The 27,411-nt window shown below is 39.7% G+C and overlaps 1 protein-coding gene across 3 annotated transcripts in view; it reads left to right on the top strand.

The window, feature by feature from the left end:
• Window positions 1-27,411, top strand: part of GK5 (glycerol kinase 5) — an 84,764-nt gene that overhangs the window by 35,884 nt on the left and 21,469 nt on the right. For all 3 annotated transcript variants that reach the window (XM_032852390.1, XM_032852391.1, XM_032852392.1), the window contains 5 exons: window positions 423-484; window positions 569-642; window positions 845-905; window positions 10,483-10,609; window positions 11,777-11,881. In XM_032852390.1, coding sequence (XP_032708281.1) covers window positions 423-484; window positions 569-642; window positions 845-905; window positions 10,483-10,609; window positions 11,777-11,881 — 429 coding nt within the window. The remainder of the gene's footprint in view (window positions 1-422; window positions 485-568; window positions 643-844; window positions 906-10,482; window positions 10,610-11,776; window positions 11,882-27,411) is intronic.

Raw genomic sequence — 27,411 nt, 5'->3', positions numbered from 1 at the left:
GGCAGTCAGTTAAGCTCTAACTCTTGGTTTTGGCTCAGGTCATGATCTCAGGGTCATAAGTTAGAGCCCTGAGGTCAGTCTTTACCTGTGTGGGGAGTCTGCTTGAGATTCTCTCCCTCTGTTCCTGCCCCAACTCGAGTGCTCTCTCTCTCTCTCTCTCTTTCTTTCAAATAAATAAATCTTTAAAAGAAATAACAAAATAAACTGGGGATCACGATATGACAATGTATATGAAAGAGATTTCGTAAACTATAAAAGTTCAAAAAGATTAAGTGGGAAATTGCTTTGGAGACTTTGCACTGGAAATACACATTTTGGAATGAATTTGAGGCCAGACAGAGGTCTAGATTATAAACTAGGGATAGAGGGATAGCTGTTGATTGATACTACTTGATAATATAATATCTTCAATGTGAATTCAGGTTCTGAATTTGCCACAGATTTTTCAAATGCCAGTGCAACTGGACTATTTGACCCTTTTAAGGTAAAGTTGTTGTTTTTTTTTCCTTTTGAATCACAATTTTTGTATAATTTAGTTTGGATTCTGATGACATATTTTTATGCTCAGATGCACTGGAGCAGGATCCTTGCTTCCCTGCTTTCAGTACCACTGTCTATGCTGCCTCCTGTGAGGGATACAAGGTAATAATGAACATCAGTTATAGAAACTAGCAAAATTGTCCCTGAATTCATTTTGCCTTAGTGGGGAAAGCATTTTGTTAGTTGTTGTTTGAGGTGCTTGTATGTTCATTATATAACTTTTTGGTCTACAAATCAATTTGCTGAATTTGAGAATTAATGTTTCTAGAGCTGTGACTGACTTTTTAATCAATTTTGTTTGAAGCCACAATTTTGGATCAGTGGATGAAGAGATATTTGGTGTGCCTATACCAATAGTGGCCTTGGTAAGTAGAAAACTTGAGGGTTTCTCCATGCATAGTATAAACTAAATAATATATATATGGATAGTTGGGATTATATTTAAGAGCATTAGAGGTCCTTGCAGAATAAAATTAAAGTATTTTTTTTCTTTTTTAAGTTAATGTGCCCTGGATATAATCAGGAGTATTTTCTGTATTCTGGTAAGGGGACCCACTGGGCCAGTCTTCTGACATGAAAGCACTTTCTGATCTTTTCTGACTTTTTTATATATATTGTTTTTCAGAAAACTGTTAAATTTTTTTAAATGTTGTATTCTGAATAATGTGTGGCTTATATTTGATAACTCTGAGACGAAAGACAAAGGATAGGGCCATTGCTTAGTTTGTATTTGATACAGTATAACCAAACAGTGACAAGGCAACTTAAAATAAATAAAATGTTGTATTTATAGTTTATAAAATCCTTAGCCAACATAGACCAGTAGAGAAACTATAGAAGAGTGAAAAATTAATTATTTCGGGTTTTTGAGGTTCTTTCTTGATTGTACTCTTTCTGTCTGGATGAAAGATCTAGAACTTAGAGAATTTCAAGGTTTGCCCCCTGGTTGAGGGGCTCTGCGGAAACTCCAGCCTTGACTTTGGTTTCCTGTAATAGCTTACGCAGGAAATATAGACCATCTTTCCCAGGTGGATGATTGCCATAGTAGATGGAGGAATCAGGTGAGAGAAGGTGAGTTTATTTCCAAGTTATAAATTCCTGGTTATTTAGAGAGGGTCAGTCTTAATCAACCTCATGGTAGGCTCAGGTTTAGATAAAGGTATTGCTGGAACAGTCGAAGTTTAGTGACAAAGTGTTCTTTAGGTGAGCTTTGGTCCTTAAAATATTACTATACATTGTTAAAATGGTAAGAGGGGGCACCTGGCTGGCTCAGTTGGTGGAGCATGCAGCTCTTGATCTTGGGATTGTAAATTCGAGCCCCATGTTGGGTGTAGAGATTACTTAAAAATGAAATCTTGAAAGAAAGAGAGAGAGAGAGAGGGTGAAAGAAAACAGTAGGCCTAAAATGGCAGCCTAAACCAAGACTTAATACCTTCCCTAACTGCAGTTTTAATTCCCCAGAAATGTAACCCTTACCTGTCAACGCGGAACTTTTCCATCAGCACTAGGAAAGTTTCTGGTAGGCCCTTTTCTTTCCCCTTAGAGCAGCCTTACCTAAAACAATGGATTTTTTTTGCTAATAATTTCATTTTTTCCTTTTCTGGGGCACCTGGGTGGTTTGGTCGGTAAAGTGACCAATTCTTAATCTCAGCTCAGGTCTTGATTTCAGGGTCATGAGTTCAAGCCCCACGTTGGGCTTTATGATGGGGGTGGAGCCTACTTAAAAAAAAAAAAGACTTTCCTTTTCTGTAGCTCTTTGGTGCTCCCCGTAATTGCTAGATGGGATGCCATCTAATTCATGAATTGATTAATAAAGCTAGTTAGATCTTTAAAATTTACTCAGTTGAGGGTGCCTGGGTGACTCAGTCAGTGAAGTGTCTGCCTTCTGCTCAGGTCATGATCCCAGGGTCCAGGGATCGAGTCCCTCATTGGACTCCCTGCTCAGCAGGAAGTCTGCTTCTCCCTCTGCCTCTCCCCCACCCCGTGTTTATGCTCTCTGGCTCTCTCTGTCATTCTCTCTAAAATAAATAAATAAAATCTTTTTAAAAAGAAAAGAAAATTTCCTTGGTTGAATTATTGTTATTTAACAGATTTGGTGGCAGGCGGCAACAAGATCCAAAGCCAACTTCCAGCAGCATCCGGGGACAATGAGAAACACAGGCATGGCACCCCATGAACCCTTTGAATTCATGTGTTTCTTGCTGTTCCTGAGGGCTATGGGCAAGTTCCCTTTTAGTTCAGAGCTCCACTCTTAGTACATTCAAGCTCCCCCAGTGTAATTGGCCTTCCTTTACAGCCTGAACTGCCAGATGGTTATCCAGAGCTGGCAGTTTTGCCTAGAGTCCAGCTGAGCTGGGAAAAATGTCTGCCCAAAGGCAAATCCCTAGCCTTTCAGACCATAATTCCCCTGAAATTGCTGGAAAACCCCAGCAAGATTCCACAAGAATTGTCTGTGGTGAGCGCAGGGCCTTCTCTTGGCCGGGACATAGTAACATCTCTTGGTTGTCGCTTATACATTAAGGTGCGCATATTTGTCTTGTTTTGTGTAGATAAAGGCTATCACTAACAGGGATCTCAGAGATCAAAAAACTGGAAAAATTGGTGGGCACAGGGTGAGCATTTGAAGGCTATTAGAGCACTTACCACCTCAAGAAAATGGGTTAGATTGATACAAGTTCGCCACCAACCTCAAGAAAACCTCTATATGATGAGGTACTCTGTAAAACATGCAAGATCCCCGGCCCAGTAGCCCATCCCTTTTAGGTATTAGTTTGGCTCTGAGAACTCAAGCCTTAGCTAATGGAATCCTTAAATTATAAAGTGTCAAAGCATGCCACCTTTCAGTGCATCTGTTTATTTTATGTCTAATAACTGTAGTTATAGAAGTTGTAGGTATCTTGCAAAAATGGCAAAATCTTACCAAGCTTGTTTAGTGTCCTGGGAAACTTGGCTCATTAACTGTCAGGTCAAATAAGTCCAGACAGAAATATGAGTTGCACCCCATTTGTAGCTAGATGCAGCTGGACAGAAATATAGGTTAACTCTATTTGTGCTGAGAATCCTACCAAACTGCTCCAGCCTTCCAGAGAATTACAACCTAGAAATACAGTGGTCATTATGGGGACTGTTCCAATTTGATAAAATCATTTAAGAAGTGCACTTGAAAGGAAGGATTCCCAAATTAAACAGAATGGGATATCTTTTTTCATTGGCAAGCAGAAGCCTCTAAAAGGTTGTAGAATTCCCATATTGCTTCATTAAAAGACTCATTGCGAAAGGCTAGTGAAAAAGGGAGAAGAGGTGCCCAAAACAAAAGACTGTAAGACCAACGTAGTTCCTGTTGCTCCCCTTTATCCTCCTTGGAGTACTCGTTCTACTAATCCTTTGTCTGATTTTTTTTCCACTCTGAAAAGACTACACAACCATAAACAAAACTCCACCACATTGGCCTTACATACACCCCTGTATTTACTTCATAGGAGGACCCCATATGGGCCCGTCCCAGAGTCATTGAAACGGAGGGATTTTCTGGTGAAACTGCTACGTTATTCCCTCAAACAGCAAAGGAGAAAGTCTGGTAGATACCAGAGCCTACAGAGGGGATCCTGGAAAAACTTGGGATTGTAAATTCGAGCCCCATGTTGGGTGTAGAGATTACTTAAAAATGAAATCTTGAAAGAAAGAGAGAGAGAGGGTGAAAGAAAACAAAGGGTGAAAATTCTTACCTGAACCAGTTCTTTTCAAATCTCTGTCTGTAGTGCGCAGTCTAGAGAGGAAAATAAAATTTCACATTGTCCCTTCCTTTCCAAATCCAGACCCACTGACTATTGATCCTTTCTCCCCCAGTAGTGCCTTCTCGTTTCTCTAGTTTTACATGACGGGGCTTGTCTTTCTGTCCGCATGGGACATGCAGATTTTGGTTTTGTGGCTATCATTTGGAGTGACTTTAGATCTTGGGAAGGTAATATCCTTTGCACCCTCTTTGGGGACCTTTCTTACACCCATGGGTTGTTATTCTGTACCACCAGAAATATTTAAAATTAGAACCATGTCCCCAGGGGAAAAAGAAGGAAACTGAGAATAACAGAGTTGAGTAGATAGATCAACCTATAATGTCATTTAAGTTGCAACCCAGTTCCTGGAGGAAGTGAAGCAATTGTCCTTATCCTGCAATATTTATAAAACTAGAAATATAGCTCTAGAAGCAATTCAGAGTATACCTATTTCTTTACCAATCCCAAAACTTCCCCTGTTTATCTCAAACAGATTGTAAATTTTTAGCTCTAGGAAAGCAGAGTCCTTCCTGAAGGAACTTACATTCTTTCCCTGTCCCATGAAGTTTACGTCTTATTAAGTCTTAGAAATGTAAACAAAGCCCACAATCTCCAGATACTGAGAGAAAAAAGGGAAAGAAGACTTTTTAAAAATACAAACCTGCAAAGGAGCTCTTTTCCCAAACTCTAGCATTACCTCCTTAAGAGTAATCCTAGGGACAAATACAAATCTTAAAAAATCTTATCTGTAAATATTAGTAACTATAGGGTCTTTGTGTGCATCTGTCTGTCTCTCTTTCTCTATGTATGTATTAAGTGTGAGGTATTTTTCTACCTCTGGATGGTATTGCTAAAATTAATTTGTAAAAGAGCTCTGTTTACTTGGTTTAAAGGCAAACACCGGTAAGGATTAGATATCCTAAAACTCTCAGAAAGAAACCAATACAAATATTTTCTCAAGCTCACAAAATCTGGGTAAATATTTGATATGAAAGCTACTTTAAGGTTGTTGGTTTAATTAACGTAGACATATCTTAGGGTACCTGGGTAGTGCCATTAAGCAGCCAACTCTTGGTTTCAGCTTAGGTTGTGATCTCTGAGTTGTGGGACTGAGACCTGCATTGGGTTCTGTGCGCCATGTGAAGTCTGCTTAAAATTCTCTCTCCCTCTCCCCCTGCCCCTCCCGCTTGTGCATGTGCACACGCACATTCTCTCGCTCTCTCTAAAATAAACAGATCTTTAAAGAATATTAAAGTAGACATGCCTTTAGAGTTATCAGCATTAAAATTAAAAGTTTTATTCTGCCTTAATTCACTTAAAGTCAAATAAGGTAATATAATTTCTGTTACAGATAAAAAAAATAGCTTGGCAGGGGGCACCTGGGTGGCTCAGTCATTTAGGCATCCAACTCTTGATTTCAGCTGAGGTCATGATCTTGGGGTCATAAGATCAAGTCCCACATTAGGCTCTGCACTCAGGGGAGAGTCTGCTCAAAATTCTCTTTCTCTCTCCCTCTGCCCCTCCCCTACTCTCTCTGTCAAATAAATAAATTAAAAAAAAATAACTTGGAAGAATGACTGACTTTATCTGATGTCTCATGAAGTTCTTATGGGTAATACAAGCATAATTATTAAGAACAAGTAAATAGATATAAATCAAATAAAAAATTTAGGTAATCTTTTAAATAGTCTCCCAAATCTTTTTGGTAACCTAACACCCTAAAGTTTTTCTTCATTTTAAAAAATTTATTTATTTGACAGAGAGAGGCAGTGGGAGAGGGAACACAAGCAGGGGGAGTGGAGGAGGGAGAAGCAGGCCTCCTGCTGAGCAGGGAGCCCAATGTGGGACTTGATCCACAGGACCCTGGGATCATGACCTGAGCCAAAGGCAGTTGCTTAAGGAGTGAGCCACTCAGGTACCCCACTCTAAAGTTTTTCTAAGTTAGGTTAAGTAATGAATTAAGTTGAATTCATTAAATATCTATATCATTTGTAAATAAGATGAAATACTAAAATATCAATTACCAAACATAGGTTTGTTTATCTTGTGGTGCCTGGCTAGCATAATGGAGCATGTGATTCTGATCTCAGGGCTGTAAGTTCAAGCCCCACATTGGGTGTAGAGATTACTTAAAAATATCTTAAAAAAAAAAAAGAAATATCTACTCATGGCTTCTTGTTACAGAAAAACTGTAATATATTTTGGATATGTTAGTGCTACATTGGAAAATTAAAAACATAATGCTTCTAAAAATTATAAAATGTATTTATAAATTTGCCAGTCTAAAGAATGCTGGTATAACTGACGTTTCCATTTGCTTAACACTACTAGAAATAATAAGGGAAACATCTCCATATGCAAGGGAAGTAAAATACATGTTTTTGATTTTTAAAAAAAGTATGAGGATGGAGATATATCCTTTGAGGAAAAAACAGTTGTAGAAAGAAAGGACTCTCTGGCAAGGAATTGTGTATGTGGTCAGGACTGACTAAAGATTGGAACAGGTAAGTTTTAGTATCAAAACTAAGCCAGTGCAAAATGAGAATTTGGTTTTCTCTCTGCTTTAAGAGGATGAAGTTTGTTTGTTTGTTTGTTTGGACTTTTCATTGGCTTAAGTGTTTTTGACCTGGAGCATACCAAAGAATTTGCTAAACTATTTAAGCTTATGTGATATGTTAAATTACATCAGAAGCATTATCGAATAAAAAAGACCTTATTTATGTTGTAAGATTTTGACACGTGTGCAGAAAGTCCATTCTGCTTCTGGAAAAAAAAAAAAAAAAGCCCCTCATTGCCACACTTTTGCCATCCTGATGTCCTGTAACATGGCAACGGTCTGCTGCTGAATCAGAGGAATAAAGGTGGGTAAATGCTGGCTGTCAATTAAATGAATAGTTGGGGCTATGGGAAAACTAAGATGGCTGCTTAGTTTTTCCCAGTTCCCTGGTAAACCCTATTTTTCAGGTTTTTTTTTTTTAATATTTTATTTATTTATTTGACAGAGATCACAAGTAGGCAGAGAGGCAGACAGAGAGAGAGAGAGGAGAAAGCAGGCTCCCTGCCAAGCAGAGAACCCGATGCGGGACTCGATCCCAGGACCCTGAGATCATGACCTGAGCCGAAGGCAGAGGCTTATTAACCCACTGAGCCACCCAGGCGCCCTATTTTTCAGTTTTTAAATTCCTTCACTAACCATAGGGCATTCAAGATGACCCAAAATTATGAATAGACATTGGTGGGGAGACTTCTGTAATATTGTAAAAATAATCTACCAGCAATTCCTGACTTGTCAGGTCATCCTGGGAAAACTGATTTTGTTGCCAGAGCCTCAGACCTACCCCTCTGGACCCTTTAACACCTGCAGCTGGACTTCATTCCAGCTGCTAGTTACTAGGGGTTACCCGTATGTTCTTGTTATTCATTGTATGTTTTGTGGATGGGTCGAAGCCTTTCCCTGCTGCAAGACTGTGATGCCCTCACAGTAGCAAGAAAACTATTAGAAAATGTGTTTCCCGTTTGGGACATACCTTCCACAATCTCCAGTGATCAAGGCATCCACCTCACTGGGCAAATCATACGAACCTTAATGAAAACCTTGCAGAACTTCTTGGAATTCTATCAGAAACTTGTATACTGAGCCGGGATAATTAAGTATTCTGGAAACATTAGCAGAAGAAGATGGCCCTTGAGCCCCACTGGAAGAGGAATCTTACCAGATGCTCCTGATCACTGACACTGCTACAAAACTAGAAGGGATGGAGCCTTGAGTACATATCTCACAGCTTGCAAAGGTTCCACCTCCAACCAGGTCTTCTAGAGATGCTGGAGACACCTCCAAATCAAATTGATGAGGAAAAGAAGTAGCTGATGTGGGATGAATCAAGACTAAACTTTAACTAAGTGTACAACCCTTTCTCCTTCTCCTTTCTTTTATTCTGGCATTAGCCTGGAAAGTTAATGCTATCATCTGTTTCTCCACAGGCCATTGCTTCAGGGTCTTTGGAATTTACAATAACCTTTTAGTTCAGGGTAGGAAAAAATCTAACTGAACCCCTAATTTTTCACAAGCAAAATAAGACAACTCTTTGGGCGACTCCCTTGAAGTTACATTGTTGAGCTAGAAAGGACCTGCCAGGAGGTTTTCATGATTCAGGAATTCACTCCTCTTGGTAGGTCCCTACTTCCCTGGTTAGGGGTAAATGTAAATGAGCCTATGATCAGGAAATTCCCCTCAGTTCTTGAAATTACTGCAGAATCTGCTGCTAAAGCAGCAGAGGCCCAATAGCCATCCTTAGATTCTTTAGCCAAGGCTGTTCTTGATAGTAGGATAGCCCTCGATTATTTTTTAGCCCAGCAAGGGGGAATCTCTGCTCTGGTCAGCACCACCTGCTGTATTTGGACTAACCCTTCTGGGGATTTCGAAACTTAATTACATACACTATGGAGTATTATGCCTCCATCAGAAAGGATGAATACCCAACTTTTGTAGCAACAGGGACGGGACTGGAAGAGATTATGCTGAGTGAAATAAGTCAAGCAGAGAGAGTCAATTATCATATGGTTTCACTTATTTGTGGAGCATAACAAATAGCATGGAGGACATGGGGAGTTCGGAGAAGGGAGTTGGGGGAAATTGGAAGGGGGGGTGAACCATGAGAGACTGAAGGGTTTGAAGAGGTGGGGGGGTGGGAGGTTGGGGGAACCAGGTGGTGGGTATTAGAGAGGGCATGGATTGCATGGAGCACTGGGTGTGGTACAAAAACGATGAATACTGTTATGCTGAAAATAAAAAAAAAATGATTAAAAAAATTAAAAAAAAAAAGATCACTGAGCAAGGTGCTTGGCTTTAGAGAGTAACGTCTTCAGTGGGGTCTTTCTTTGACTTATTTGATTTTAATTGTTTTGGGTCTTGGGAACCATGGCTTTGAAGTACACTCCAAATACGGGGAATTATCCTGTTTATAGTTATCGTAATAATCTTTCTGGTACATTGTATTCTCTCAAAAGCTTTACATGCATGTTAGCTGCCAAGCACCAAGCAAATGATCTCCCTAAGACGGAAACATTAGAAAAGGAATGAAGAAGACAACTGACTAAAAATTGTAAACCTGAAGTTGTAACCTGTGAATATCACAGAAATTAAGCAAAAAACCATCATGACCTGTGAATACCACACAGAGGATCAGTAACAGCTGTGAGAACTCTGGAGTGGTGATGGAGAATGCTGCTAATGCTTTAAATTTTGATCGCATTTCTCAGTTAAACTGAGAATCTGATCAAAAGAGAGGAAATTGTTAATAAGAAAAACACAGGCCTAAGGTGGCAGCTCCAAGCCAGTAAACCAAGACTTAATAGCTAACCCACCTGTAGTTTCAGCTCCCCAGAAATGTAACCCTTACCCAGTCAACATGGGAATTTCTGGGTCAGCGTTAGGAAATTTAATGATAGACCCCTTCTGTCCACCTTAGGAGGGCAACTGTTCCCAAAACAATGGGTTCTTTGCTAATAGTTTCCTTTTTTCTCTGTTCTTATTCTACTTTTAAAAACTTTCCTTTTCTTTAGCCATTTGGAGCTCACCTCTGCTAGAATGGATGCATCAATTAATAAAGCCAAATAGAGCTTTAAAATTTACTCTGTTGAACATTGTTACTTGACAATTTACATTTAATTATTTTAACAAAATGTTATAATTTTTCTTTTAACAAAAATTTATAGTTGGGAATGTGTACTTTTGACCTATATCTCTTTATATTAAGCATACACATATCACTCTTATTAAAAGAGAAATTTGTGAGGTCAGTTATTTTGAATGAATGAATGAATGAATGAAACCACTTTTAAGTTGAAAAATCTTTGTTTTTTTTCTGGATAATTTTTATTCCGACCTTTATTTCTCAGATTTTTCCTGTGATATTTAAAAGTCATAAAGTAGATTGCCTACTAAAAATTCCTGAGGCACATTGGTTACCACACAATGTTAGTCCTGAAGAGACTTCTAGCTTATTGTTGCTCTTTGTTCTTTCCAGGGCTTTCTTTTTTTTTCCTTAAGGAAAAGGAGAAAAGAAAATAAGATGTTGACCCATGAGAATACAATATAGGAGACAGTGGGATACAGTGAAATGGGCCACTGCTCATGCCCAGCCATCTTATATTTGAATATTTTTGGCAGGTCGCCGATCAGCAGTCAGCCATGTTTGGAGAGTGCTGCTTCCACACAGGAGATGTGAAACTAACTATGGGAACTGGGACATTTTTGGATATTAATACTGGAAATAACCTTCAACATAGTGTTGGAGGTAAATAGTTAGAATTTATCCTTTTTATTGATAAAATATCACTTCATATTTAACTTTTGTGACACTTTTCCCATTTTATATTGAGTACTTTCTAACATATTTTTCACTGTTATTCTTAGAGACAGTTAATTTCTATTTTCCTGTTTTCCTTAAAAGCATAAAAAAATGAGACAGATATTATTTTTTTTAAAGGTTTTATTTATTTATTTGACAGAAATCACAAGTAGGCAGAGAGGCAGACAGAGAGAGAGGGGGAAGCAGGCTTCCCGCTGAGCAGAAAGCCTGATGCGGGGCTCAATCCCAGGACCCTGAGATCACAACCTGAGCTGAAGGCAGAGGCCTAACCCACTGAGCCACCCAGGTGCCCAGAGACAGATATTATAGAAAACTCAGTATTAGGGTATTTTGGTCAGTTTACTAAATATTTACCTGTAATATCTATAATATTTGCCTAAAGCATTTTTCTAGGCCTCTAACTTTTCTCTTATGAGTTAGCAGTTCTTTTTGTGATTTTTTTGGGGGGTGGTAATTCTCAATTAATATTCTACACATATTTAATGACTGTTGCCAAGAAATTGGTTTCCCTGATGGAAGACATCCTAGGATATGTAAACCAAGAAATTTAGATTGTGGAACTATACCCTAGAAGGCCTGTGGGCTCTTAATCTGGGCTGTGGTCTCTTAACATGGTTAGAAAGAGGTAGTTTTAAAATACTTTTCTTACCTTCAATCCCACCTCAAGATCTTCCTTTCCCCCTAACTTGGAAAATGGAAGATAGAAAATTTCATCATGGTATTAGGTTGTTTCTACTTAGGAGCCTTCACAAATAAATAAAATAGTGTAGTTGGCTCTGTTTGTGTGTTTTTAGAGACATAGATATGCCTACGGCTACTAAAAGCCAATGTTTATTGTTCATATTAAATACCAGGCACACACTAAGTTTTTTATGCTTTAATTCAGTTTATTCTTATAGGAGCTGTCTGAGGCAGACCATTTTACAGTTGAGGAGACTGAGGCTATGAGGTTAGAAACTTGTGAGATCACGGACTTCAGAGCCACTTTGCTATTTTTTTAAGATAATCCAATTGTTAGTCAAAATTGTAGATGTCTCTGTAATGAATTATCTGTTTATTACATTTGACTTATATTGTTTTTTTGTTTTTAAGGGTTTTATCCTCTAATTGGGTGGAAGATTGGCCAAGAAGTTGTATGCTTAGCTGAAAGCAATGCAGGAGACACTGGTACTATCATAAATTGGGCTCAAGAATTAGGTAAGTCATCTTTTAAACATTTCACCGGCCTGAATTAAAGAATTCAAGCACGCCGTAGGACTGACAATGAGTAGGGAATGAATGGATTGTTCAGTTGAGACATAAAAGGAAGAAAATATAATGCTAGAAGAAAATACAGGATATTTTTTTTATGACACTGGGATGGCAAAAGGCTAGGCATTAAGGTCAGATACCATAAAGAAAAAAGCAATAAATTTAAGGTATAAATTATTAGAATGTGTAAGGAGAGAGCTGCCATGAGCAAAGTTAAAAGACAAGTTGGTAAGAACGATTTGTAGCATACGTCAGAAAAATTAATAAAGATGACTAAAGAATTGGGGTGTCTGGGTGGCTTAGTCAGTTAAGTGTCTGCCTTCAGCTCGGGTCATGGTCCTGGTGTCGAGCCCCGCATCCATCGGGTTCCATGCTCAGTGGGGAGTCTGCTTCTTCCTCTCCTTCTGCCCCTCCCCCTGCTCCTGCTGTTTCTCTCACTCTCTCTTCCAGTTAAATAAGTAAGATTTTAAAAGAAGATAACTAAAGAATGAATAAGGGACAGAAGTATAGACAGCTATCATATCAAATGACTATTAAAAATGACTATTCTTAATAATCATGGCTCAGTCAGTTAAGCCTCTGCCTTCAGCTCAGGTCATTATCTGGGGGTCCTGGTATCGAACCCCACATTGGGCTCCCTGCTTCTTCCTCTCTGCCTCTCCCCTGGCTCTTACATGTGCATGTTCTCTTTCTCTCTCAAATTAATAAAGTCTTAAAAAAAGTATATACATAAAAATTATGTCTCCTGCCATTAGCAGAGATTAAGTCGTTTGATGATGTTCAGCACTGATGTAAATATAGAGAAAAAAACTGTTCTTGTTTTCCTTTGCAATGAACATTAACTAGTATGACCTTTCTGGAGGACAAGCAGGCAATATGTTTCAATTTATAGAGTGCAGACCGTTTGCCCTCAGTTCTATTCTTTTTTTTTTCTTTTTAAGAAAACAGTGATACAGGTATGCAAAGATGTGTACATGCTTAAGTGTTTAATACAGTGATTAGAAATAAGTTCCTGTCTAAAGTAAAGCATCGAGTAAGTAAACGTCAGTATACCCATACAGTGGGACATTGTACAGTCACATATAACGGCATAGTTGTAGATCTTACTGATGTAAAACACTGTCTATGAGAAATTAAGAAGGTAGTTGCAGGACAGTCTATATAAATCTTTCTTGCTTGTATTTTACAACTTTATTGAGCTATAATCCACATACCATATAATTTGCCTACTTAAAGTGTAAAATTCAGTGTTCTTTCATATTGTCTTGGGGCTACACAACCATCACCATAATCTGTCTCCTTTTAGAACATTTTTATTCCCCCCTAAAAAGTACCCCCATAGGCATTGGCATTCTTGTTCTACCCACCAGCCCTAAGCTACTATGGATCTACTTTCTGTCTCTATGGATTTGCCTATTCTGGACATTTCATATGGATGCAATTAAATAATGCATGGTGTCTTGTAACTGCCTTCTTTCAGTCAGCATAGTGTTGCAAGGGTCACCCATGTTGTGGTGTGTGTCAGTGTTTCATTTCTTTTTATTGCTGAATAATAATCCATTATATGGCTGTACCACAATTTATTTATTCATTCATCAGAAAATGGACATTTGGCTTGTTCCCACTTTTTGGCTTTTGTAAATAATGAATAGCCTGTATATTATATAGCCATATTTCATGCAGAAGGTGTGAAATGTTACATACCAAAGAATTGACAGTGGGTATCTCTGATTAAATTATGGAGCAGGCTGTAATTTTCTACTTTGCTAATTTTTTTTTAAATTTTTTAATTTAATTTAATTTAATTTATTTATTTGATAGAGAGAGATCAGTAGGCAGAGAGGCAGGCAGAGAGAGATGGAGAAGCAGCCTCCTTGCTTGTGGAGCAGAGAGCCCGATGTGGGGCTCGATCCCAAGACCCTGAGATCATGACCTGAGCCGAAGGCAGAGGCTTTAACCCACTGAGCCACCCAGGTGCCCCTCTACTTTGCTAATTTGAACTAAGCTGAGTTGTTTAAAGAAAAAGCCAATTTTGTTGGCAGAAAACATAAAACTCTAGGAAGAAAATGCCAGTCCATCTCCTTTCTTCCTTTCTCTCTCCTTCTCCTTGAGCCTGCACCTGCATTATAAGCATAAGATTACTTATTTATAAGTTATTATTTTAAAAGTTTACTTCAAAGTTTTTTTTTTTGTCACTTAGAAGTCTCTTCTTTTTTTTTTTAGATTTATTTATTTATTTATTTGAGAGAGAGAGAGAGAGAGAGAGTGCGTGCACACATGTGGGGGAGGGGTAGAGGAAGAGGGGGTGAGAGAGAATCTCAAGCAGACCTCCACACTGAGCATGAAGCCCAAAGGATGCTTGATCTCAGGACCCTGAGATCATGACCTGAGCCTAAATCAAGAGTCGGATGCCCAACCAGCTGAACCACCCAGATGCCCCAGAAGCCTCTTCTTTAAATGTTCCTCTTTTAACTTTTTTTGGACATCTTTCTTGATTATCAGAAATAGAAAATGAGGATGCCTGGGTGGCTCAGTTGGTAAGTGACTGCCTTCAGCTCAGGTCATGGTCTCAGGACTGAGTCCCACATTGGGTTCCTTGCTCAGCAGGAATCAGGCTTCTCTGGCTGCCCTATTTCGTGTTTGTGCTCTTTCTCTCTCTCTCTCTGACAAATAACTAAATAAAATCTTAAAAAAAAAAAAAAGAAATAGAAAGTTACATATTTTTTCTCCTTAGTTGTACCTTCTATTAATTTTACTCCTTCCCAGAAAATGCAAAGAAAAAGCAGAAAAACTTCACATTCATCAGTTAAAAAAATATGTCTCGAGTTCTGTGTGACATCATGTGCACGTTCTCTGTAGGAGTCTTTGCTTTGCTGGCTTGAGTCTCATTCACTGTGATTCTCAAATGATGAAAACTTTTCTGGGAGATGGGGCTAAATGGTCCTACCTAGAAAAGCGATGTGATTTCTGGTAGAGGCACAAGGTCTCCTGAAGGCCAGTCCCATCTCTAGCAAGGAAATGGGACTGTTGTTCTGACTGGAGGGAGAGAGAATTCAGAGTTGAATTATTTACTTTAAAACTTTAGTCATTGGTAAAGCTAAACATCTGTGTCTGTCTGAAATTCACACAAAAAGTTGACATTTATTTGAATATATTTCTTTCTGTTTTGAGAAATCATTTTAGTGGGTATACTGAAAAAAATTAATCATGTTCAGGAGAAACACAGTGTGTAAGAGCCTAAGTAAGCCCTGACATTTCCTTGAATGTGTGAGCTGAACTTTATATCTTTGTGTGGTGTCCTGAGCATCTCCAGTCTGGATGATGGCTTCCTTCCACTTCGTTAGTGGATTGAACACCTCAGCTCAGGTGTAAAAGCTGTTTTAAACAAGTTTCGTCTTGATTTTTGGATTTATTTTCTAAGTCTTTTTCACACAGGCCAGTTCTTCCTTTTTTTCCCCTTAGCCTACTGTTAACTGGCACATTTGGTTTCCCACATGGTCATCTCTTTTCTTTTTGATTTAGTCCATTTCTCCTCCTCTTCACTCTTTGTTCTATTTTGCTGTCTTAATCTTATATTTTTTCTGTCTTCCAGCTTGTATTGAGTTAACAAGTAACTGAGCACTCACAGCGTGCCTGGAACTAACTGTACATGCTAGGGTGACATGAATGAATGACACAGAAACCCGCTGCCCTCACAGCAGTTACAGTCGAACACGAAAGACATGGGGAGGTGTCTTTTTTTTTCTCTCTCTCTCTTTTTTTAAGATTTTATTTATTTAAGAGAGAGACAGAGATAGCTACAGAGAGCACGGCAGGGCGTGAGTGGGCGAGGAGCAGGAGAAGCAGGCTACCCGCCAAGCAGAGAGCCAGACACAGGGTTTAATCCCAGGACCCTGAGATCATGACCTGAGCTGAAAGCAGATGCTTATCTACTGAGCCACCCAGGAGTCCCAGGAACAACATGTTTTCAATGGAAAAAATTGAAAAAATATATTAGTGTTAAGTCCCAGGAAAGAGAAGTAGTTGTAGGATCAGTGATCCCTTTTTAAAAATATTTATTTATTTATTTATGTAAGCAAAGATAATAGAAATTTATTAAGTGAAAATAGAGAAAAAGCTCTGCAGAGAGAGGGGTCCGGACAGGCCTAGGAGGGCCTTTAGGGTTGGTCTTTTATAGAAAGCCAACCAAGGAACTTAAATCCTTTTAACATCTCTATCGATATCACCACTGAGCAAGGACTATTGATAACACTTTCAATGGCCCACCTCCACTAGGGTCTCATTATTCTTTGTTCGCCACAGGTTTTATCATAAAAGACACCCACCCCCCACACCTAACAGGATGGTCCAGTTTGTTCCCTTACCTCTGGTTTCCCCACTTCTCCACATTTTTAGGATTTCTGTGACCTGATCGCAGAGCCCCCTATCTATCTCTCCCTACCTAGTCCTGCCTATCCCTTACTCATTCCTCTCCCTGGAATAGTAAACTTACCTGCCGTTAGAGAATGGGTTGGTCACCACTCTGGCTGCTTCCTGCTGAAATGGGGTGGTGGGCTGTATGGCAGTTAGAATCTATTCAGGGGTTGGTCCAGGGGATCGTGGTGTGGCTCCAGGGGGTCATGATGGGCAGCAAGGGGTACATGCCTCAGCACATGGAAAAGGATGAACATTTCTTAGGCCCCAAATTGTGATCACATCCCTTAAGTAAGATCCTCAGTTACCAATTTTATCAAATAGATCAGTGGATATCTTGATCTTAATTGATCACAAAGGTCCCCTGTTAATTGGGATACCTTGCAGGAATTAACTGTAATGTTAAAACACATGTGAAGTTTTCGCACCCCAAGTGGTGTAGCAATAGTGGCGCAGTTCTTGGGAAGTGCTTCTCTGACTTCATTTAATTCTTGGCTTGAGTGCATCCAGTGCCTGCGTAGTATCATTTAGAGTCCTGCTGAGCAAGCATCCTGTTTTGCTTATTTTATATTGCAGTCCTAAGTAAATCCTAGAACCCCATAATGAGCTTTGAGACTCTTTTTACCAGGAGGGCTGCTGTATGCTTGGTTAGAGCCTTTGTTTGCTACTGTATGTCAGTAGAGGTGGCTTCTTGGATAAAAGACTATGAGGGATGAAACCTTCAAGACGCCCTTTTTGTTTGAGGTCCAGCCTTAACAGTATCCTAATTACAAGGAGTCACTGGCAAATGGGAGAAGACTTGTCTCAGGAAATAAGAGCACCCCCAGGTATATCATCCTGTCTAATCATAAAGAAAGTGGGGCCATCCATTATCCCCATCTGGTACCCTCTGGCTTTTAAAGAATGATCTTGTCATCCCAGCCACATAGAATTGGCCAAGGTGATAGGTGAGTTATACACTTACTTGGGAATCTATCCCATTTCCCAGTTGTTCAAATAACCATATGCCCATGGGGTCCTGTTATTCCACAGAATAACAAGCAAGGAGATTGTCTATACATGAGCTGTTGTGGTAGTTTCTCTGGAGTTTACCTCAAGTTGTCTAGCTTAGGCAAACAACAGTCAAAGACAATCAGAACTAAAATTTAACATCAGCAAAGGTGTGTTATTGAAACATAATTTCTCTCTATAATAACCCTCATTCCCAGAGATAGCCGAAGAAGACTAACTTATTTAAAAACAAGTCCAGTTTTAACAAACAGCATAATTATTTACATAAGCTCAGCAAGAATGATCATATAGATCTTTTAGATTCTGCTTTGTTGGAACTTTTTTTTTAGATTTTATTTATTTAATTGACAGAGATCACAAGTAGGCAGAGAGGCAGGCAGAGAGAGAGAGGAAGGGAAGCAGGCTCCCTGCTGAGCAGAGAGCCTCATGTGGGGCTCTACCCCAGGACCCTGGGATCATGACCGGAGCTGAAGGCAGAGGCTTTAACCCAGTGAGCTACCCAGGCACACCTGTTGGAACTTTTTTTTTTTTTTTAAATTTTATTTTTTATAACCATATAATATATTTTTATCCCCAGGGGTACAGGTCTGTGAATCGCCAGGTTTACACACTTCACAGCACTCACCATAGCACATACCCTCCCCAATGTCCATAACCCCACCCCCCCAACCCCCTGCCCCCCATCAACCCTCAGTTTGTTTTGTGAGATTAAGAGTCACTTATGGTTTGTCTCCCTCCCAATCCCATCTTGTTTCATTTACTCTTCTCCTACCCCCTTAACCCCCATGTTGCATCTCCTCTCCCTCATATCAGGGAGATCATATGATAGTTGTCTTTCTCCGATTGACTTATTTCGCTAAGCATGATACACTCTAGTTCCATCCACGTCGTCGCAAATGGCAAGATTTCATTTCTTTTGATGGCTGCATAGTATTCCATTGTGTATATATACCACATCTTCTTTATCCATTTGTCTGTTGATGAACATCTAGGTTCTTTCCATAGTTTGGCTATTGTAGACATTGCTGCTATAAACATTCGGGTGCACGTGCCCCTTCGGATCACTACGTTTGTATCTTTAGGGTAAATACCCAGTAGTGCAATTGCTGGGTCATAGGGTAGTTCTATTTTCAGCATTTTGAGGAACCTCTATGCTGTTTTCCAGAGTGGTTGCACCAGCTTGCATTCCCACCAACAGTGTAGGAGGGTCCCCCTTTCTCCGCATCCTCGCCAGCATCTGTCATTTCCTGACTTGTTAATTTTAGCCATTCTGACTGGTGTGAGGTGGTATCTCATTGTGGTTTTGATTTGTATTTCCCTGATGCCGAGTGATATGGAGCACTTTTTCATGTGTCTGTTGGCCATCTGGATGTCTTCTTTGCAGAAATGTCTGTTCGTGTCTTCTGCCCATTTCTTGATTGGATTATTTGTTCTTTGGGTGTTGAGTTTGCTAAGTTCTTTATAGATTCTGGACACTAGCCCTTTATCTGATATGTCGTTTGCAAATATCTTCTCCCGTTCTGTCAGTTGTCTTTTGGTTTTGTTAACTGTTCCCTTTGCTGTGCAAAAGCTTTTGATCTTAATAAAATCCCAATAGTTCATTTTTGCCCTTGCTTCCCTTGTCTTTGGCGATGTTCCTAGGAAGATGTTGCTGCAGCTGAGGTCGAAGAGGTTGCTGCCTGTGTTCTCCTCAAGGATTTTGATGGATTCCTTTCTCACATTGAGGTCCTTCATCCATTTTGAGTCTATTTTCGTGTGTGGTGTAAGGAAATGATCCAATTTCATTTTTCTGCATGTGGCTGTCCAATTTTCCCAACACCATTTATTGAAGAGGCTGTCTTTTTTCCATTGGACATTCTTTCCTGCTTTGTCGAAGATTAGTTGACCATAGAGTTGAGGGTCTATTTCTGGGCTCTCTATTCTGTTCCATTGATCTATGTGTCTGTTTTTGTGCCAGTACCATGCTGTCTTGATGATGACAGCTTTGTAATAGAGCTTGAAGTCCGGAATTGTGATGCCACCAACTTTGGCTTTCTTTTTCAGTATTCCTTTGGCTATTTGAGGTCTTTTCTGTTTCCATATAAATTTTAGGATTATTTGTTCCATTTCTTTGAAAAAAATGGATGGTACTTTGATAGGAATTGCATTAAATGTGTAGATTGCTTTAGGTAGCATAGACATTTTCACAATATTTATTCTTCCAATCCAGGAGCATGGAATATTTTTCCATTTCTTTGTGTCCTCCTCAATTTCTTTCATGAGTACCTTATAGTTTTCTGAGTATAGATTCTTAGCCTCTTTGGTTAGGTTTATTCCTAGGTATCTTATAGTTTTGGTTGCAATTGTAAATGGGATTGACTCCTTAATTTCTCTTTCTCTGTCTTGTTGGTGTAGAGAAACGCAACTGATTTCTGTGCATTGATTTTATATCCTGACACTTTACTGAATTCCTGTACAAGTTCTAGCAGTTTTGGAGTGGAGTCTTTTGGGTTTTCCACATATAGTATCACATCATCTGCGAAGAGTGATAGTTTGACTTCTTCTTTGCTGATTTGGATGCCTTTAATTTCTTTTTGTTGTCTGATTGCTGAGCCTAGGACTTCTAGTACTATGTTGAATAGCAGTGGTGATAATGGACATCCCTGCCGTGTTCCTGAACTTAGCGGAAAAGCTTTCAGTTTTTCTCCATTGAGAATGATATTTGCGGTGGGTTTTTCATAGATGGCTTTGATAATATTGAGGTATGTGGCCTCTATCCCTACACTTTGAAGAGTTTTGATCAGGAAGGGATGCTGTACTTTGTCAAATGCTTTTTCAGCATCTATGGAGAGTATCATATGGTTCTTGTTCTTTCTTTTATTAATGTGTTGTATCACATTGATTTGCGGATGTTGAACCAAACTTGCAGCCCTGGAATAAATCCCACTTGGTCGTGGTGAATAATCCTTTTAATGTACTGTTGAATCCTATTGGCTAGTATTTTGGTGAGAATTTTCGCATCTGTGTTCATCAAGGATATTGGTCTTTAGTTCTCTTTTTTGATGGGATCCTTGTCTGGTTTGGGGATCAAGGTGATGCTGGCCTCATGAAATGAGTTTGGAAGTTTTCCTTCCATTTCTATTCTTTGGAACAGTTTCAGGAGAATAGGAAATAGTTCTTCTTTAAATGTTTGGTAGAATTCCCCCGGGAAGCCGTCTGGCCCTGGGCTTTTGTTTGTTTGGAGATTTTTGATCACTCTTGCAATCTCCTTACTGGTTATGGGTCTGTTCAGGCTTTCTATTTCTTCCTGGTTCAGTTGTGGTATTTTATATGTCTCTAGGAATGCATCCATTTCTTCCAGATTGTCAAATTTGTTGGCGTAGAGTTGCTCATAGTATGTTCTTATAATTGTCTGTATTTCTTTGGTGTTAGTTGTGATCTCTCCTCTGTCATTCATGATTTTATTGATTTGGGTCCTTTCTCTTTTCTTTTTGATAAGTCTGGCCAAGGGTTTATCAATCTTATTAATTCTTTCAAAGAACCAGCTCCTAGTTTTGTTGATTTGTTCTATTTTTTTTTTTGGTTTCTATTTCATTGATTTCTGCTCTGATCTTTATGATTTCTCTTCTCCTGCTGGGTTTAGGGTTTCTTTCTTGTTCTTTCTCCAGCTCCTTTAGGTGTAGGGTTAGATTGTATACCTGAGACCTTTCTTGTTTCTTGAGAAAGGCTTGTACCGCTATATATTTTCCTCTCAGGACTGCCTTTGTTGTGTCCCACAGATTTTGAACCGTTGTGTTTTCATTATCATTTGTTTCCATGAATTTTTTCAATTCTTCTTTAATTTCCTGGTTGACCCATTCATTCTTTAGAAGGATGCTGTTTAGTCTCCATGTATTTGGGTTCTTTCCAAATTTCCTCTTGTGATTGAGTTCTAGCTTCAGAGCATTGTGGTCTGAAAATATGCAGGGAATGATCCCAATCTTTTGATACCGGTTGAGACGTGATTTACGACCAAGGATGTGATCTATTCTGGAGAATGTTCCATGTGCACTAGAGAAGAATGTGTATTCTGTTGCTTTGGGATGAAATGTTCTGAATGTATCTGTGATATCCATCAGGTCCAGTGTGTGATTTAAGGCCTTTATTTCCTTGTTGATCTTTTGCTTGGATGATCTGTCCATTTCAGTGAGGGGAGTGTTAAAGTCCCCTACTATTATTGTATGATTGTCGATGTGTTTCTTTGATTTTGTTATTAATTGGTTTATATAGTTGGCTGCTCCCACGTTAGGGGCATAGATATTTACAATTGTTAGATCTTCTTGTTGGACAGATCCTTTGAGTATGATATAGTGTCCTTCCTCATCTCTTATTATAGTCTTTGGCTTAAAATCTAATTGATCTGATAGAAGGATTGCCACTCCTGCTTTCTTCTGATGTCCATTAGCATGGTAAATTCTTTTCCACCCCCTCACTTTAAATCTGAAGGTGTCTTTGGGTTTAAAATGAGTTTCTTGTAGGCAACATATAGATGGGTTTTGTTTTTTTATCCATTGATACCCTGTGTCTTTTGATTGGGGCATTTAGCCCATTAACATTCAGGGTAACTATTGAGAGATATGAATTTAGTGCCATTGTATTGCCTGTAAGGTGACTGTTATTATATATTGTTTCTGTTCCTTTCTGATCTACTACTTTTAGGCTCTCTCTTTGCTTAGAGGACCCCTTTCAATATTTCCTGTAGAGCTGGTTTGGTGTTTGCAAATTCTTTCAGTTTTTGTTTTTCCTGGAAGCTTTTAATCTCTCCTTCTATTTTCAATGATAGCCTAGCTGGATATAGTATTCTTGGCTGCATGTTTTTCTCGTTTAGTGCTCTGAATATATCATGCCAGCTCTTTCTGGCCTGCCAGGTCTCTGTGGATACGTCTGCTGCCAATCTAATATTTTTACCATTGTATGTTACATACTTCTTTTCCCGGGCTGCTTTCAGGATTTTCTCTTTGTCACTAAGACTTGTAAATTTGACTATTAGGTGACGGGGTGTGGACCTATTCTTATTGATTTTGAGGGGGGTTCTCTGCACCTCCTGGATTTTGATGCTTGTTCCCTTTGCCATATTAGGGAAATTCTCTCCAATAATTCTCTCCAATATACCTTCTGCTCTCCTCTCTCTTTCTTCTTCTTCAGGAATCCCAATTATTCTAATGTTGTTTTGTCTTATGGTGTCACTTATCTCTTGAATTCTCCCCTCGTGGTCCAGTAGCTGTTTGTCCCTCTTTTGCTCAGCTTCTTTATTCTCTGTCATTTGGTCTTCTATATCGCTAATTCTTTCTTCTGCCTCATTTATCCTAGCAGTGAGAGCCTCCATTTTTTTATTGCACCTCATTAATAGCTTTTTTTATTTCAACTTGGTTAGATTTTAGTTCTTTTATTTCTCCAGAAAGGGCTTTTATATCTACTGAGAGGGTTTCTCGAATATCTTCCATGCCTTTTTCGAGCCCGGCTAGAACCTTGAGAATCGTCATTCTGAACTCTAAATCTGACATATTACCAATGTGCATATTGATTAGGTCCCTAGCCTTCGGTACTGCCTCTTGTTCTTTTTTTTGTGGTGAATTTTTCCACCTTGTCATTTTGTCCAGATCAGAGTATATGAAGGAACAAGTAAAATACTAAAAGGGTGGCAACAACCCTAGGAAAATATGCTTTAGCCAAATCAGAAGAGATCCCAAATCGTGAGGGGGGAGAAAGGGGATAAAAAGAGGTTCAGAAAGAGAAAAAAAAAAAAGAAGGAAACAATTAAAAAAAGAAAACCAATAATGAAAAAATATAAAAAGGAAAAAAAATATATATGTATATTAGATAAACTAGTTAAAAAACGTTAAAAAAGAAAAGGGTAAAAGTCAAAAAAATTTAGCAGAAGAAGAGAAAAAAAATTGAAAAAGAAAAAAAAGTTAAATTAACTGCAAGGCTAAAGAATCATGGGGAGAAAGCCATGAGTTCTGTGCTTTGCTTTCTCCTCCTCTGTAATTCCGCTGCTCTCCTTGGTATTGAAACTGCGCTCCTTGGTAGGTGAACTTGATCCTGGCTGGGTTTCTTGTTGATCTTCTGGGGGAGGGGCCTGTTGTAGTGATTCTCAAGTGTCTTTGCCCCAGGCGGAGTTGCACCGCCCTTACCAGGGGCCGGGCTGAGTAATCCGCTCGGGTTTGCTTTCGGGAGCTTTTGTTCCCTGAGCGCTTTCCGTAGATTTCCGGAGGATGGGAATGAAGATGCTGGCCTCCCAGTCTCCGGCCTGGAGGAGCCGAGAGCCCAGGGCCCCACTCCTCAATGCGCCCTCAGAGAACAGCGCCCAATTACTCCCGTCACCCTGCCTCCGGCCGCGCTCTGAGCTGACCGAGCCTGCGACCGGTTCAAGGTAACCCCGAGCTCAGAACTCACTCCTCGGCTCTGTCTCTGTAGCCGGCTTCCCCGTTCTAATACCTGTAAGCTCTGTGACACTCAGACACCCCCGATCCTTCTGTGACCCTGCGGGACCCGAGGCCACGCTGACCCCGCGTGGGCTTCACCCTGGTTAAGCTTCTGGAGCGATGTCCCTCAGCGGAACAGACTTTTAAAAGTCCTGCTTTTGTGCTCCGTTGCTCCGCTGCTTGCCGGGAGCCGGCCCCTCCCCCCATGGTCTATCTTCCCGTCGCTTTGGATTCACTTCTCCGCCAGTCCTACCTTTCAGAAAGTGGTTGATTTTCTGTTTCTAGAATTGCTGTTCTTCTTCTCTTCGATCTGCCGTTGGATTTGTAGGTGTTTGCAATCTTTAGATAAGCTATCTCGCTGATCTCCCGCTACCTGAAGTAGTCTCAGCCTGCTACTTCTCCGCCATCTTGACTCCTCCCTCCCCTGTTGGAACTTTTATAAGGAATCTCTAGGTTGAACTTTTAGTTACCTCTGCAGGCCAGATGCCAAGCCCAGTGCTTGTCCTCAGACATGCCTGCAATACTGTAGATGTGGGTGGATTCCTCTTCACGAGGTTCCCAAAGTATCCTGTGGTTCCTGTACCCTTCAGTGGAAGCGAACCCAGGTTTTGGCACCAAAACGTTGCAGGAGAGCTAAGTTTTTGTCTCATAGAGTCAAAAAATGAATCTTGCAAAGGAGAGTGAGTAAAGCAATAGAAGTTTATTAAGTGAAGATACAAAAAAAGCTCTCAAGAGTGAGAGGGGTCCGGACAGGGTTGCCCTCAATGATCCCTTTTTAAAGGGAGAGCTTTGTCCAGTCTAGAGAATCAGGAGGCTTCTTTCAATAATGATGTTAGCTGTTCCTGAAGGGATAATAAAAGTGGTTCAATAGGGAAGCCTGAATGGCTTAGTTGATTAAGCATCGGACTCTTTATTGACTCAGGTCCTGATCCCAGGGTTGCGGTATCAAGCCTCACTTTGGTCTCTGTCTGCTGGAGATGCTGTCTCTCTCTCTCTCTCTCTCTCTCTCTCTCCCACTCTGCCCCTCTCCCTGCTTGCTCTCTCTCTCTCAAATAAATAAAGCTTTAAAAAAAAAAAAAAGAATGGTTGCATAGGTGAGATTGGCTATTTAAGTTAGGGGGCAGTCCAGCCACGAGGAAGGAGGACTGGTGAGGGAGGTCCAAGAAGGGAGAAGCATGACCTATTTAAGGGACTTCAGGAATGCCCTGTTTCATCTCTGCAATTGGAGCAGTTACCATCGCTGCTGTCCTCCAGTAACACAGGTCAGGGGACATTTTTTCTCCTAGCAATATCACTCTTAATTGCTACATGTCACATCTGTTTGCTCCAGGCGATCCCCATAAGACTTCCCCACGCACATTTAAAATTACCCAGGACTCTTGTTTACTGGAAATATGGAAACTGATTCCTCTCTGGGTATCTTACCAAGAGAGATAAAGTATCCCTCATTAGAAGGGATGAGATAAATATTTTATCATATATGAACTATTTGTAGGTGGTGGTGAACACATACATGCTACTGCTGGATAGGATCTTAGTTCATGGTCCTGCCTCCCTCCCTTCCTGCTGGGGGAGAGAAGGAGGGGTTATTGCTGAAGCTAAAGAGGAGCCCAGTATGAACGATGCCCTGAATTCTCAAGGAGCCAGTGCAGACCCAGGGTGTGTAGAGGGCATGACCTCACTGTAACTGGTGAAGCTACTTGAGGCTGCTGAAGTCGCTCTGGATATTTGGGGCACCTAAATATCCAGATATTTGTGGCTCAGTTGGTTTAGCGTTGACCATTGATTTCGGCTTAGGTCATGATCTCAAGGCAATGAGATCAAGCCCCATGATGGGCTTCTTGCTGGGTGTGGAGCCTGTTTGAGATTCTTTTTCTCCCTCACCTCTGCCCTTCCCCTGTCCCTCCCCCACCCCCACTCGCTTGGTCTCTCTTTAAAGAAAAAGATGCTCTGGATGTTCTCTATGGATCCAGCCTGGTGAGCCAGGAGAAAATCCCCACAGCATGTGGAGAAGAAAGCTGGCCTGGCCAATCTCTGGGAAAGTTTGCCCACAGTGGACATTGGTACTGTTTGTCTGACCTGCTCCTCTTCCAGCCTGAGGGGGGACGCCTAATCTTTCTCCTTTCTCCAGAAACCTGAGCGCCAAGGTTCACTCCCCTACCTCTCATTGCCTCACAACCCCGTAAGCCTGACCTGAAAGAGACCACGATATAAGAACATATAGCACCCTGAAGGGGGGAGAACAGCCACAACAGATAAGTCCCACAAAGACAGATAAAATGGAAGAAACAGGAGATTAAAATAATACCAACAAAAGTTAAACTTAAGGGATGAAAGAAAATATTACAAAGAAATGTTTGGAAAACAAAGAATTTTGAAGAACAAAACCATGGTATATAAAATGTAAGAACATCAAACAAACAAGAAAACAAAACCAGCATAAAATAGACAGTGCTAAAAATCCAAATAGGATTCAGGAAGAATTTAAAAACAAAAAAAGAGAGAAATAGAAGATAAAACTGAGAGGTAAGAGACACAGAGGAAAGATCAGAGGAAAAAACATGTGAATAGTAGTCTCTTTTGGTATATGAAAATGTAATTATGGAAATGGAGTTACAAAAATGTAAAAATTGAAGCAATAAATTGAAAATAAATTTCCTTGAACAGAAGAAAGGCCTTAGTTTTCAGACCGAAATAGCTTACTAAGTCAAAGAAAAAAAAAAAAAAATGCAAAGACAGTCATATGTGTATAAATTATCTGATTCCCAAGAATAAAGAAAAGCTTCCAGATAGGAAGAACAGTTGATGTATAGAGAAAAAAAAAATCACACTGGCATGGAAGGTAGTTGTAAAATTTGGAAAGTAGAATGACATGTATGTAGTATAGAGAAAAAAGAACAATGAGCCAATATTCTGGTTCCTGGCTAAGATATCACTCAGATTAAGTGGAAAAGGGATATTTCCTGGCTGTGCAGTTTATATTTTCTGAGGAAATTACCCAAGGAGATACTCCAGCCAGAAAGAAATAGATGAAAGATCTCAACATGGAGAAAGCAAAGTGTGTAAATGTTGTTTTTTTTTAATTTTTTTTTTGTTTTTTTCCCCCCCTGGTAGCAGCCCAGACTTTGTTCCTTTTTTTTTTAACTGTTCTTATACCAAATTGATAAAATATTTCTTACTTTAATGTAAAATCTTTATTTTTATACGTTAAGAACATAGTTTTGAATATTTCTTTAAGAGACTGAAATTATCTTAAAACTAAAAAGAGCCCCTAATTAAACTAGGCATAAATATTTTATGTGCAACATATGGTTCTATAAAAGAAAGTAATGTGGGGTGCATGGGTAGCTCAGTCAGTTAAGCATTTGACTCTTGTTTTCTGCTCAGGGAATGTTCTCAGGGTTGTGCGATTAAGCCCTGCTTCAAGCCCCAAGTTGGACTCCGAGCTGGGCATGGAGCCTGCTTAAAATTCTCTCTCTCCCTCTCCCTCTGCCCCCCACCCCCTAAAAAAAAAAAAAGAAAAGAAAGTAATGTTTCTTTTAAAAGTTTCAAAATGGTATTCTTTTTTTTCCCCCTCCTTCCCATAAGTGATTTTAATTCCATGATGTG

The sequence above is a fragment of the Lontra canadensis genome, unplaced genomic scaffold (assembly GCF_010015895.1).
Source record: "Lontra canadensis isolate GAN:19392208 unplaced genomic scaffold, GSC_riverotter_1.0 scaffold6, whole genome shotgun sequence".
In the NCBI taxonomy this organism is placed as follows: Eukaryota; Metazoa; Chordata; class Mammalia; order Carnivora; family Mustelidae; genus Lontra; species Lontra canadensis.
Note: the sequence above shows the minus strand (reverse complement) of the source record. Positions and strands in the feature narration are given on the sequence as shown.